Source organism: Nicotiana tomentosiformis, chromosome 8 (assembly GCF_000390325.3).
Source record: "Nicotiana tomentosiformis chromosome 8, ASM39032v3, whole genome shotgun sequence".
Lineage (NCBI taxonomy): Eukaryota > Viridiplantae > Streptophyta > Magnoliopsida > Solanales > Solanaceae > Nicotiana > Nicotiana tomentosiformis.
The window spans coordinates 122,615,464-122,630,099 of NC_090819.1; the positions used below are offsets into that span (position 1 = coordinate 122,615,464).

The window sequence follows — 14,636 nt, forward strand, 5'->3', positions numbered from 1 at the left end:
GATCCTTGATGACTCTTCGACTTCATTGTTGATTAGATCACTTTGACCCATGACGACTTGGAGATGCTTTACCGATGTCATTTTGACTTATATTATAGAGATAGATTTTGATTCATACACTATCTAGCTTTGTTTATAGCTTTAATTTGTTTACTAATGTACTCATTGGAGTTGAACGTGGGCCCTTGTTAAGTGTATCTAGCTAACTCTTCTGCTCTATTTAAAGTACTTGAGCATTCAATTAATACTTGTGATTCTCAATTAGGAGTATCTCACTAATTCAAATAGAGATGACTTCGAAATATCAACAGAGAGTTATATGATGAATGACAATACTCATTACACAATTTTTTTCATATAAGGAGAAAAAAGCTTACAACAAGTAAATAGATTTCTATATTGTGAAATACAAGAAGTCCATAATCAAGAGTAAGTACGTCCCCTAGAAAACCCTGTTTTTAGGAAATACTAAAAGGGACTTATTTGACGCTACTTAATTCCCACCAAATACACAACCATAGCAACAAAGGAAACGAGAAGTTACCACACACTAGAATTTAACCTTACATACACACTTACATATAAGTAACAAAATGAAATCTAAAACTCAAATCAAAATATGTGGACGTTGATCAAGGACACTGGAAGCCAGATGGAACCTGTTTTCCACAAACATTAAGAAGAAGGCTTAGAGAAAGAGGGACATTAAGGTTAATCCCAAGAATGTTGGCTTTAATGGCAGTGCATAGACAAATAGCAGCCTCAAGGTCAGCAACACCTTGAATGAGAGTGCAACAAGGTTTCTTTGGAGGATTACCAATCACAAGTCCAAGCAAATTGCCTAAAACATTAGCACAAACACCTAATTTTAGAGTATCAATTGGGCACTTGCCTTTGGATGGGCTAGGACTTGGTTTTGGTTTTGGTTTAGGACTTGGGCAAGTGCCACATGCACTCACAAGGGAGAAAAAGAGAAGGTTGACAAGAAGAAAGAGAGCAAGAGAAGTAGTTTTCTTAGAAGCCATTTCTAAGAGTCTAAAATTTCTTAATGATTGATATAACTATCAACTTTAGTAGTTATAAGTAGATTGTTGCTTTGTTTGATATTGCAAAGGTTATAGAAGGTGGGTTTATATAGGATGCAAAAGTATGAATTAGAGTAAAGAGAAATATTAAAGAAATTAAGTTCTAGAAACCATGTGTCCCCAAGGTTTTAGCTGGCAGCACAAGCAAATTAGATATTTACTCAAATTCTCTTGAATGCATTATTAGCCACATAAGGTGTTGCAATTTGCCATGTTCCTCGCCAATGTCTACATCTATGAATAAAACATAGAAGATGTATATGTAAATGTAACGAATTATATATACTAATACTAATAGTATAAAAAAAATTAGATTATAACCTACTTTTATCCGAATACTTATCAATTAATACTTATCGAGAAATTTATCCATAATAATATAATAAATGATCTGATTGTGTAAATATTTTCACACCATCAGTGCTTCCTCTTCCATGAGCTATCACTTCAACCGTAATATTATAAATCATGGTATAGAGACAAATTAGTTAATTAATATACTAGTATTTTCACTGTCAAAACATTAAAGGAGTTCCTATTACTAGCAACAAAAGAAGTAAAGACGGAGGTAGTTCCTAGCGCCCATACACTTTCGGATACCCAAAAAATATAAAATAAAAAAACCGGTGCTATTCCAATTTTATTTGTTTTAAAATAAAATATTGTAGTTGGTTCAAATTAAGATAAAATTAAAATTTTCCTACTACCCTAATGAATGAACATTTGTAGATAATTAGATTCTCGGTTTTTTTCCCCTCAATATTTGAGAGTGAACATGCATATTTACTGGTCTTAATTATTTTCTTTTTTCTTTTTAGTTGGCGTTGTAGTTCACTAACGTGATGCTATTATTAGCCTTTGCCGTAAGTAAGATCAAGTTCAATTCTTCGTCTAGTATATTGTGCCTCCTAAAGGACCAAAAGTTGTTAATTACCCTTAGCAGAAGTTCTAAGTGTTTCTACTTTTGGAAGTGACTCTGCTTCGCTTGAAAATTCCTGTATTTTATTATGATGCTGTTATGAAATAAAAGCAACTTAGTAAAATATGAACAAGACATGTTGTTATGAAATAAAAGTAATTTAGTAAAACATAAATAAAAAATGGAGATAGAGAGAAGGAAGAGGTTTTCTTCTTCAATTGTGTGTATTTTCCTATCTATTACAAGGCCTTTATATATGCATGAAAAGTGAAGAAAAATATGTCATTGAATATATCATTAAGCATAGAAATATGTCATTGAATATGTCATTAAGCATTTGAGAAGATCATGGAGGAAGAGTAGACATCCACCATAATTTGATTTTTCTTATAACACTCCCCCTTGGATGTCCATAGATAATGTGCCTCATTAAAACCTTATTAGGAAAAAACCTTATGGAAAAAAAAATCCTAGTGAAGGAAAAAGAGTACACATGTTTAGAAATACGCCTTTTGGTTGCCTCGTTAAAAACCTTGCAAGAAAAACCCAGTGGGACAAAATCTTGTAAGGAAAAAGAGTACAACGCGTATTAACTCCCCCTGATGAGAGCATCAATTCACATCCTTGAGCCTTCGCATCCCAATCTTGTACACTAGTTTCTTGAAGGTTGACGTCGGTAGAGATTTGGTGAATAAATCAGCCATATTATCACTTGAACGGATCTGTTGCACATTGATATCACCATTCTTTTGAAGATCATGTGTGAAAAAAAATCTTTGGTGAAATATGCTTTGTCTTATCCACTTTTATGAATCCTCCCTTCAACTGGGCTATGCATGCTGCATTGTCTTCATACAAAATTGTGGCTAATTTATCACACTTCAAACCATATTTGTCTCGAATAAGATGTATTATAGACCTCAACCATACACATTCTCGACTTGCTTCATGAATATCAATTATCTCAGCATGATTAGATGAAGTAGCCACGATTGATTGCTTAGTCGATCGTCAAGATATGGCAGTGCCTCCATATGTAAACACATAGCCTGTTTGAGATCGAATCTTTTGTGGGTCATATAAATACCCAGCATCGGCATAACCAACAAGATCAGGACTGCAATCATTTTCATAAAATAATCTCATACTGGTAGTCCCTTTTAGATACCGCAATATGTATTTGATTCTATTCCAATGTCTCCTTGTAGGAGCAGAGATATATCTTGTTAAGACATTAACTGAAAAAGTTATGTCAAACCTTATAATGTTAGAAAGATACATTAGTGCACCAATTGCACTAAGAAATGGTACGTCGGGACCAAGAAGCTCTTCATTATTTTCATGAGGTCGGAATGGATGTGCTTTATCCATATAAAATCGCTTTAAAATCATTTTAGTGTATGTTGATTGATGGACAAAAATTTCATCTTTCATATACTAAATTTGTAGACCAAGTTAAAATTTTGTCTTTCCAAGATCTTTCATTTCAAATTCTTTCTTTAAATAGTCTACTACTTTAGGAAGCTTTACTGCTTTAGGAAGCTCCCTAGGAGTTTCAATGATATTTAAATCATCAACATACACGGTGATTATAATAAATTTAGATCCAGATCTTTTTATAAAGACACAAGGACAAATTGAATCATTCTTGTACCCTTCTTTCAACAGGTACTCACTCAGGCGATTATACCACATGCGCCTTGATTGTTTCAATTCGTATAAGAATTTTTGAAGCTTTATTTAATAAATTTCTTGGAAACCTTAATATGCTTCAGAACAATTTAAATCCTTCAATGATTTTCATTATACGCATATCACGTTTTTTTTTATTGCCAGATTAAAACCTGAAATGACGACATCCACCACAGGAGAACATGTCTCTATATAATCAATGCCAGGATATTTATAAATCTTCTTGTGACAGTCTTTATGTCTATCAACTTGACCCTTGTTTTCCTGCAAAGAACATATTTATACCTCCACTGGCTTTATACTTTCAGGTGTTGGGACTATCCGTCCAACTTCATATTTTTCATGTGAAATCAATTTTCATTGCGTATTTTTCATTTGGCCAATCATTTATCTGTCCAAATTTCATGACAGATTTGAGCTCAAGATTCTCGTCAATATTAATAATATTGAGCGCTACATTATATTAACAATATCGTCGATGATCATTTTATATCGGTTCTACTATTACCCAATAAAGACATAACTTATTGAGATCTCTTTATCTTATTATTTTCAGGTACCTGAGCCTCTCTCATGAGATCTTAGGAAGTGTTATGTCGTGGTGCTCTTGTAGAGCACTTGCCTCCTTATTATGACCATCTTGAATATTTGCTCCTCTCCTTCTTCAAGGAGTTTTATCTTTGGAACCGATTAGTCTATTATGCTTTATGCATGCCATGGACTCTATTCATTATGAACTTTATTTTACTTGGAGCATTAGCAGCTGAATATGACATTTAGCTTTGGGTCAGCAAATACGCCTGGTAATATTTTGCAAATGAATTATCACTTGAACTTCAAGTTCACATGTTGTCGTACGAGGATCTCGGTGTACTCATAATAATTCATTACATGCATTATTTTTTCAGCTGCCCATTTTCTCCCCCTATTGTTGGGATCACTAACACATATCACTAGCCTTATTTGGGAATCCATCTTTGTGCATTGTGGTGGAATAATTAAATCATATAGCACATTCATATTTCTAGATGAAAATTATTTGGTTCCTGACCCCTGAACCGATTGTGATAGGGAGAACTTATCATAACTTGGCTAGATGCGTACAAGTGCTGTTAAATATTAAATAATACATCACATACCAAATTTTATTTTATTTTGGCAATTTTGTTCTCATAACCAATGGTTTAGATATAATTGGAGGCATATAATTTATGTTAAACCAACTTGGATTTAAACCAGTATTATCAAGATAAATCATCATAATTTATATTCTGGAACTGTGCTCTAATAATTTGAGCAATCAATCTTGCAAAAGCCAAACTACAAGTTGATAACAAATGCACATGTGACCATAGAATAGATGCATTTATTAAAATAATTTAATAGTAAACGATCCACGTGGAAGGTGACTGGGCCCATATATTTATCACCTTTTATTCATTCCAAAAATTAAGGGATTCAATCCCAACCTTAACTGGTATATCATGAGAATAAGCAGCACAGAAAAATTCTTGAAGAATCTTATATTTCTTCAATATATGCCAATATAATTCTTAATTAATTTTTCGCATCATAATTGAACCGAAATGGTCAACCAGTCATGCCAACTAATATTTGTTTCAGTAAACCTCTAGTTTACTTGTGACATATGATTCCATCATCATGCTTATATTTGTGTAGTACACATAGAAAGAAAATCGGGCCATCTTTCATATTTACCCCTTATGATTATAGAAATATGAAGATATTCAACATTTCATTCATTTATAGTCTCAAAATGCCAACCACTTTGACTTATACATTTGAAACTCAAAAAGTTTCTTTTGAGACTTTATAATATCAATGTCGTGAATAATTTTATTCATTCGGGTAGTAACAAATTAATTTTTTCGGAGCTCTTAATAACTTTTGTACTACAAGATCTTTTATCACACCATTCATATGATAAATGTCTCCTTTACGGAGAAACTTATATCTTAATAAATTGTCATGGTTAAAATCATCATAAGCAAAATCACTTCTTGCTTTAATTTTTCCTTTAATAACCTTTTATAAGGCACACCAAAATATATATATTTTTTTGGCGTATCACATGTACCCGACCAATGACATATTCATATAACCACACAATAATATTTATTCTCTTTATTTCACTCAAACCTCCCTCAGAGGTGAGTTGTATGGTATTCATCTAATCATGCATTGCATGTCTTTATTCATTACTTTTATCATATATTGCCACATTCACCTTTAGGAATGAGTCTTCATTCTTAATGCTTATCACAAGTCACATTCTCTTTGGATCATAATCAACGCCGTGCTTTATTATTTTTCATATCAATTTGATGGTAAACATTGCCTTCACATTTTGAAGGACTATTTTGAGAACCCATATTGTTCTCCTTTTATAATCATAGTGATAATTATTATTATTTTGATCTTTGGAACGCCAACGTTCATTATTCAACCACTTGTCTTCATTTAGACTTGTTATGCGCCACTACCACATTCACTTCAAGAATGGAGCAAATCAAGTGGGGCAATATTCATGCCTTTTCATGAAAAATATATTATTTTTCTTTAGTCATTATTATATCATCAATATGGTATAGTGGGACTCAAACCTAATATCTTGCCAATATAAAGGCATGTTAGGCCATAATGAATTGTGACTCAAACCCAACTCTTATCATCATGGAGCATCAAGACTTGATTCTGATGTCTTACCCTCATGGTTCATTGTGACTTGAACTCATTGAAGTTGATATCATTAATAGCAAAGGATAAAAACAATTTCAAATACGAAAAAAATGCTTACCTTTTGAGTTAAACTCTTCATAATGTCATTTGGATATAATTCTCAACAATAGACTTTTCGTTTACTCAAATCAGCTAAGTAATTAGTGTCAAACAGATATATAAAAATATAAAATAATATTAAAAATTCACATGTGGTCTTTGCTGCAATAAGCTTACTTCAAGATGAAAGTGATATGACCAAAACATTAAAGAAAAATAATATATCAAATAGAATAATATAGTACTACTAGTTACCATACATTTTTATGAAAATTAAGTATTATACTCTCTAGAAAAACAAAGAGATATAGCAGAACCTTTAGGTTAATCAGGGAATCAAAGAAAAATTAGGAGACAAATCTCTCTCTACTATCTACTACTATATGCTTTCCATATAGAAATGATTCAACGTGTTAATTTGATAAGAACTATCACAAATGAAAATTTTGGTGTAGTACATACTTCTTGTACTAATATTTTATCTTATTAAAATAAAATAGTTACGAGTATTATTATTATTATTATTATTATTATATTTTAATAGCATGAATCATTAAAATAGTGAAAAATAATTTTCTACTTATCCTACTCAATCCACAAATAAATTTTACTAAACATTAAAGCTACTTTTGATATAAGAAGATAACAGTGCTCTAATCAAATATATATGGAATATAAGTGTTAGGAATTCTTTTTCTTTTCTAACCATGTAGGCATAAAAAAATAATTGAAGCTAAGTGTCACACATATATGTAGATTAAGATTTTTGGTTTGATTATCATGTTGTCATATTGCATATAAGTGTAAACTCAAAGCTAGACATGAATTAGCAAACATATGCTGACATAAGAATTTAAAAGTAAAGCTTACTAGATCGAAATTTTTTTTGACTAACTCTTATTGAAAGAAGATAAAATTCGATTAAAGCACATAATCTCAGTTGGTTAGAGCATCGTGCTGATAACGTATTATGAAATAAAAGCAACTTAGTAAAACATGAACAAGACATATTGTTATGAAATAAAAGCAATTTAGTAAAACATGAACAAAAAATGGAGATAGAGAGAAGGAAAAGGTTTTCTTCTTCAATTGTGTGTATTTTCCTATCTATTACAAGGCCTTTATATAGGCATGAAAAGTGAAGAAAAATATGTCATTGAATATGTCATTAAGCATAGAAATATGTCATTGAATATGTCATTAAGCATTTGAGAAGATCATGGAGGAAGAGTAGACATTCACCATAATTTGATTTTTCTTATAACAGATGTATATTAGTGGAGTATTATTATAATCTATTGTTTCTACAAATAAAAATTTCTTTGTGTAACGAAATGGTTAAAATAAAGAGTGGTGACATTTGATTAAGGTTAAAGAGATGCATAATTGCATATACCCTTTTTTTTTATAGGTTTTGTTTTGTTTTTTCTGGGTTGTATTATTGATCATTGCTCGTCTTAAATTCTGTAAGGTTGTCACTTTTACCTAAAATGCAAACATGATGTCAAATCATGCTTAATCATTTCATTCCCTTGATCCAGATGAGCAAATGAGGATTGGTATAGCTGAATTTGTGTAGAATATTTTGACGATTTAGTGACTGTTAATCTTTGGAATTTTGTGTGATTAAATCTGGACAAATAGAATAATTATATAATAAGTTGAAAGTTTGGGCATTTCCATGTTGAAATATCTGCCTCAAGTTGCATTTTCTGATAGCTCTAGTGGGAAACTGCGACTTTCTTGAGTCACGGGCACAATCGGACTCTACCATGGGCTCCACGTTATATACAATAAAGCATATGTAAAAATGGATTAAGTTATGGAGTACATAGAGTAAATTTTATGGATGGACATTCAACTTTATGTTCATTACCTAATTTTTTTTTTTTTTTTGTTACGTAAAAGTTATTCAACTTTGTGTTCATTACCTAAAAGTTATTTTTCTTTCTTTTTTTACACAAAAATCATTTTACTAATAATCACTTTGACCAGGTTTTATAAATAGTTTACCTAAAAAATCTATTATGCCCTTGACATTATAAATCCTTCCATTTATGTAATACTTTTATATTATATGCCATATAATATACTTTTACCCAGATATTTTATTTATAATTAAAATAACTTAATATTATTTTATTTATTATTTTTATAATATATTCGTTCATTTAATTTTTTTTCTTAATATTAATTTTCAAGATATATAAGTAGCATTATTAAATTTGTCAATAATATTACCGTGAACAAATATCAAGTCAACGTTCTTAATCATGCTTAATGAACTATGTTTAATAAAAAAAAAAAAACAAAGCTCATTGATTTATCATCCAAACCATACCCATTAATTTAATAAATAAAATACCCACATTTAGCAAAATAGCACATCAGATTAATACTTTTAAATATATAATATTAACAGATAAAGCTTTAAAAAACTTAATACTAAACACAAAATATCTTTGAAACTTCTTTTAAAATTTTTATTGACTATAAAAAGCTATCATTTGTTAAACAAATCTGTTTTTATTATTTTAAATAAATATTAAAAAATAAATAGTTTTTTATTATTTTTTATTTAAAACATGTTCATGTTTGAATATGATTCAACAAATTGAGTGTCATGAAAAAATTAAATGTATAGATATATTATAAAAATAATAAATAAAATAATTTAAAATTATTTTAATTGTAAGTAAAATACCTAGGTAAAAATATATTATATAGTATATAATATAAAAGATATTATACATAAATGAGAAAATTTATAATGTCAAAGACATAATAGACTTTTCAAGTAAAAGTATTATAAAATATGGCCAAGGTGACTTTTGTGATAAATAGGGCAGGGTAAAATAATCTTTGTATAACAAAAGAAAGAAAAGTGACTTTTGGGTAATTAACACAAAGTTGAATGATTTTTACGTAACAAAAAGAAAAAAAATAACTTTTGCGTAATGAACACAAAGTTGAATGACCACCCATGAAATTTACTCGAGTATATACCAATAATATAAAAAAGAATATACTATTAATGCAGTTTAATAGGCTATATATACTAGATAATTTCTTTACTTTTCAGTTTATCATAATAGACTTGTTACAAAATGTTTAGTACTTTTTATGGTAAGTCAATGTATAAAAGAATTTATACACTGACAGTAGACAAGATTTAAAGAGCTTTTAACATATTTGGGCGCTTGATTGACTAATTATGTACTATAATTTATAACTATCGAGCGCTTGATTGACTAATTATGTACTATAATTTATAACTATCGATACCCAAAATAATTTTTTCAACCGTCGGCAAGGAATCACTTTTAGACTTTAGAGTAAGAAAATAAGATTTATCGTATGAGATAATGGATTTGACATTAGAGGCAGTCGGCAGACTATCTTATGCGCTTCAATACTGTAAATGGAAACGAAAGCTTTTTGTGAACAAAATCAAGTAGCAGACAAACTGGCGAAAAGGGGGCTAGGTTGCAGCTTTAAATTTACGATGATTTTGTGGAATGGGCAATTCCTCCATTGATTGTTCTTGAAGCACTTGAAGGCAGGGGAAGCTATTTTTGTTGAGTTCATTGCTCAAACGATCACTCACTACTAGAAAAAAACTTTTTTCGGACTACCATTTTCGACTATAAAATGTCAGTCGTAAATTTCCAACTACAGTAATCGGAAAATATTTATTTATATTTATATTTTTTTTAGAATTTTGCCGACTACTTTTTCGACTACTATTATCGTAAAGTTTCGCGTAAATTTTCACGCGTATAATTTTCCGATTATTATAGGAATATAATATAGGAAAGTCAAACCACTTTTGAACATTTTTCTGACAGTTTCCGACTACAGTAGTCGAAAATTTTAAATAAAAATTTAATTAAATAATATACGATTACTTAGTCAGATATTATTTAGGTAGTCGGATAACGTAAATTATTTAGGGTTTAATTTTTCTAATTCTATTTTCCTTTCCCATATTCTCTCTTCTCTCACGCTAACAGTGTCTCTCCTCTCTTCAACCGACGACTTCAGCGATTGTGACCGGTGCCGGCGATGACTACTCAGGTGACAGATCTCTCTCCGTCAGTCTCTCTATCTCTCTATCTCTCTGTATGTGTTTTATTGTTGGTGCAGTGCAAAAATTGAAACAACCCAGATAATATACCAAACCAACTAATTGTATTAACTCAACACTAATAGGAATTACAAAACAATTGCTAATGATAATAAGGACAATGCAATAGAAATCTAAGAAGAATGGAGATGAGGAATAGACTGATACAAAATTGGGGATGAGATGAGACACAGAGCTAACACTTGACAACTTCAGCATAAAAATGCACTACGCCATCTACTATATTTATAACTAGTTTCTCCACGTTGCACCTTCACGCACTGAGCGCCTACCTAAGCTCAAAATGGGTCCCACACATAATTTTTTAAATTCCAAAATATATCTTCCACCGAGCGACTCGCTGAGTTCACAACAAAAATCTTAATACTGATGTAGTAAAAAATAGTGTAATTGCACTGGCATTAACATAGGGCTTCGCTAAATTATAAAATTTTACGATTCTTAAGCGATAGTGCATAAAGGGGAGAGGGGATTAATCTTGTTTGACTGTAGCAATGCAAAAACATTTGTAGCATTATTTTGAGCTTGATAAATGGTGATGTTGAATTAGAGGGGAAAGAAAATTTATTGTCCTCCCTAGAATTGTAGGAAGCTATGTTAAATTCGTCTCTTTAGTCTTTTCAAGAATTCCACTATCAAGTTGGTTGCATTACCAGAAATTATGGAGGAAACAAGGGATATATGGATACTCTTTGGTGTTTAGCAGCATTACATATTCTTTCTTTAGATAGTTCCTTAAAAGCAATGGATTATAGAAAGTCATCAACGTTTTGGCACGAAGATGCTTGTTGAGAAAATGAGAGTTGTCTTTTTATTTTGATCCCTTAGACAAAGAAAGCACCTCTATTCAAGTGTTGTTGAAAAGAATGGCCTCTCTTTTTCCTTGTTGACTTGAGACCTTAAATCTTTTAATTGTGAAAAAACTAGAACAATATATCTGCTTACATAAGATAATTTGCACATGCTTTCATATTGTGAACTAAGGCAACCTTATTGAACTTGTGCATAAATGTTATCGAATCCTCGATTGTTGTCTCTACTACCATATTAAAGTGTGTGACGAGTAGTGAGAATATTGATAGAGTTGCTGCTTCTAAAAGATTCAACTCATGTTCTTGTAGTTGACCCTTTGTTATATTTTTATTTTTCCCCCCTTTTTTAAACAGAGGATAAATATTCATTATTCACTCATAATTACTTTATATTTTGTATTACCAAACATATAAAGATGTCTTCGTGAAGAAAATAAAAAAAAAGCGATTTCAAGTTCATTGTATGAAGCTCGAGAAAAGAGGGAGAAGCCTAGTTGGATAAGAGAATATGTGTGGATAAATTTTTTAGCAATATGGGATAGTATTGAATTTAAGAAGAAGAGTGAACGAGCAAAGGCAGCCCGAGCCTCTCAAAAGGGTGGCTCGTTGCACACTGGGGGATCTATGAGTTTTGCTGTGCATCGACGGAGATTGGTAATTTTCACCTTTGTTTTCCTTGATTTTGTTAAAACACAATTGAACTTTTTTCTAAATTATATATCCTATTAATTTTGCAGAAAAAGTTAAAAGGGGGACTAGTGTCTCATGGTGAGGTCTTTGCGGAGACACATAAGAAAAAGAAGAAAGACAGTTCAAGAGAAGGATGGGTTGAGACACGTGCATCGGAACAATATCTAAGATCATAACTTTAAAACTATTTTCACTTTGATATTAACTTATTTATATAATCCTTATTACTTTTATTTCAGGATGGATATCATAGAAACTTGGATGAATGGTGTCTGACGCAGCCTACTTCTCATGATGGTACCCCCAATCCAACCGTCACCCGATGATATGAATTCAATATGGACAGATGTAGTAGGTGGTGTATCCAAAGAAAGAGTTTACGGGCTTGGAGTACGATGACCTTCCTCTTTTCGTCCATCGCCATTAGTTTTGGATGCTCCTACTGCGCAAAATCAGGAAGAAATGGAAGCAATGCAAAAGCAAATTGAGTTGCTATCGAAACGATGTGAAACAGCCGAAACTCACATTGCTAGAATGGATAAATACATGAAAAAATACATGCCCCACTTTTATGACGATGAAGAGACTGAATCTGATGCGTAGTAGTGATTTGTAGTTGATTACTATTCTTGGAAGATTAGATTTTATATTTAGACTTTATGATAGATTTAGATGATGTGGTATATATATGTTTAGACTTTATTATATTAGTGTCGATCTGTATTAGCTACTTAGACTTGATATTGAATATTTAGACTTTAACTAATGTTTTGGTTTGATATTATGGGATCTGAATGTTTGTCTGTTGAAGTTGGAATTGATTGGTTTGATTATTAGGTTGTTTAGTTGGAATTGGTTGTGTAGTTAAAATTGGTTGGTTGAGTTGGTTGTTTAGTTGGAATTGGTTTGTTGAATTGGTTGTTTATAGTATTGGTCATTTGACAGGTGGTGTGCAATAAATTGACAGTATTCTGCCAAAAATCAACCTAGTTTTTTGACTACTGTAGTCGAAAAATGTGCCCAGCATAATGATTTTTCGACTATAGTAGTTGAAAAATGAGCCCAGAATAATGCATATTCCGACTACTGTAGTTTGAAAATAAAATAAAATAACTAATAAATAATTATTATTTATATAATATTCCGGCTATAGTAGTAGTCGGATATTTTACGATTATTTCAGTCGGAAAATAGCTCCCTTTTTAAATTTTTGGCGGAAAAACTTTTCCGACTACGGGAGTCGGAAATTTTCGACTAATGTAGTCGGAAAGTTTTTTTCGACCTACCTTTTTCCGACTACTCTAAATCAGTCGGAAAGTAGTCGAAATATGTACTTTTCCGACTACTTTCCTACTATTTTGGTAGTAGAAAAATAGCGATTTTCTAGTAGTAACTCAATTATCTGAAATTATTTAGTAAAGTCATATTTGTTTTTATATATAACTAAAAAATTATTTAACTATTGTTACAACACTCAAATGGTCATTCAGCTAGAGTTCTCAAATTAACTTTCGATGGCCAAATACATATTTTACTCTCTAAATTATTAACTTTTATCTTGTTAGTACTTTTTTAAATATTATAGTTTTTTTTCTCTTCTTACTATATATTATGAATTTACCTATAGAAATAAATATATTTTATTTATAAATTAAAAAAGGAAAAGTTAGTCTTCATGCATATATAACGTATATTATAAATATACTCTATATTACATAATTATATTTTTTGTATTACATGCATGGAATATATCCTTTAAATTTTTTATTCTCCTTCATTCTCAATTGTATAAATAAATTTCTCGAGTTGTTATTATTACCCAAATTATTGGTTCGAACAATTTATTCTAATTAATTTTTTCATTAAATTTAATTATTTTATTCGTTAATTTCAGGTGCTTAAACTCTTATTTTATATAGGCATGGATTTGACATTAGAGGCAGTCGGCAGATTATCCTATGCGCTTCAATACTGTAAATGGAAACGAAAGCTTTTTGCGAACAAAATCAAGTAGCAGACAAACCGGCGAAAAGGGGGCTCAGTAGTTACCTAGGAATTTATAAAATATTTCATAATCTAAGATAGGGCTGACAAGTGGGCCGGTCCAAACGGTTTCGGGCTGGTCCCAAATTAAACGGATTAAATGGGGCTTTTTTTAGGGACTGGGACCGGGACCGTTTGGTCCCGGGCTAAACGGGCTAAGTGAGCCCAACATATATATTTAAAAAAAAAAAAAATTAAATAGATATTAAAGACAAAAGTATGTTAAAAAAAAATATCTAAGACAATGCTTTGAAAATTTTATTATAGAATTGTGACCCAAATTTTAATATTCAATATTTAATATCGAATATATATAATATATAAGATGTATATATAGTATATCGATATAAGATGTATATATATATATATATATATATATATATATATATACACCTTTTAGTAGTAACATGAAATGACCAAAGTATGGTACTTCTTAGCTGGTATAAATA

General features: G+C 30.7%; 1 protein-coding gene across 1 annotated transcript; it reads right to left on the bottom strand.

Annotated features, from left to right (window-relative positions):
* Positions 1-323: 323 nt before the first annotated feature.
* Positions 324-1,116, bottom strand: LOC104087257 (14 kDa proline-rich protein DC2.15-like). Its single transcript, XM_009591671.4, has one exon. The coding sequence runs from the start codon at positions 1,023-1,025 to the stop codon at positions 633-635; it is 393 nt and encodes a 130-aa protein (XP_009589966.1). The 5' UTR covers positions 1,026-1,116; the 3' UTR covers positions 324-632.
* Positions 1,117-14,636: the final 13,520 nt, after the last annotated feature.

Coding starts and splice junctions, on each gene's coding strand:
- LOC104087257 (XM_009591671.4), bottom strand. CDS start 1,025: ATGGCTTCTAAGAAAACTACTTCTCTTGCTCTCTTTCTTCTTGTCAAC.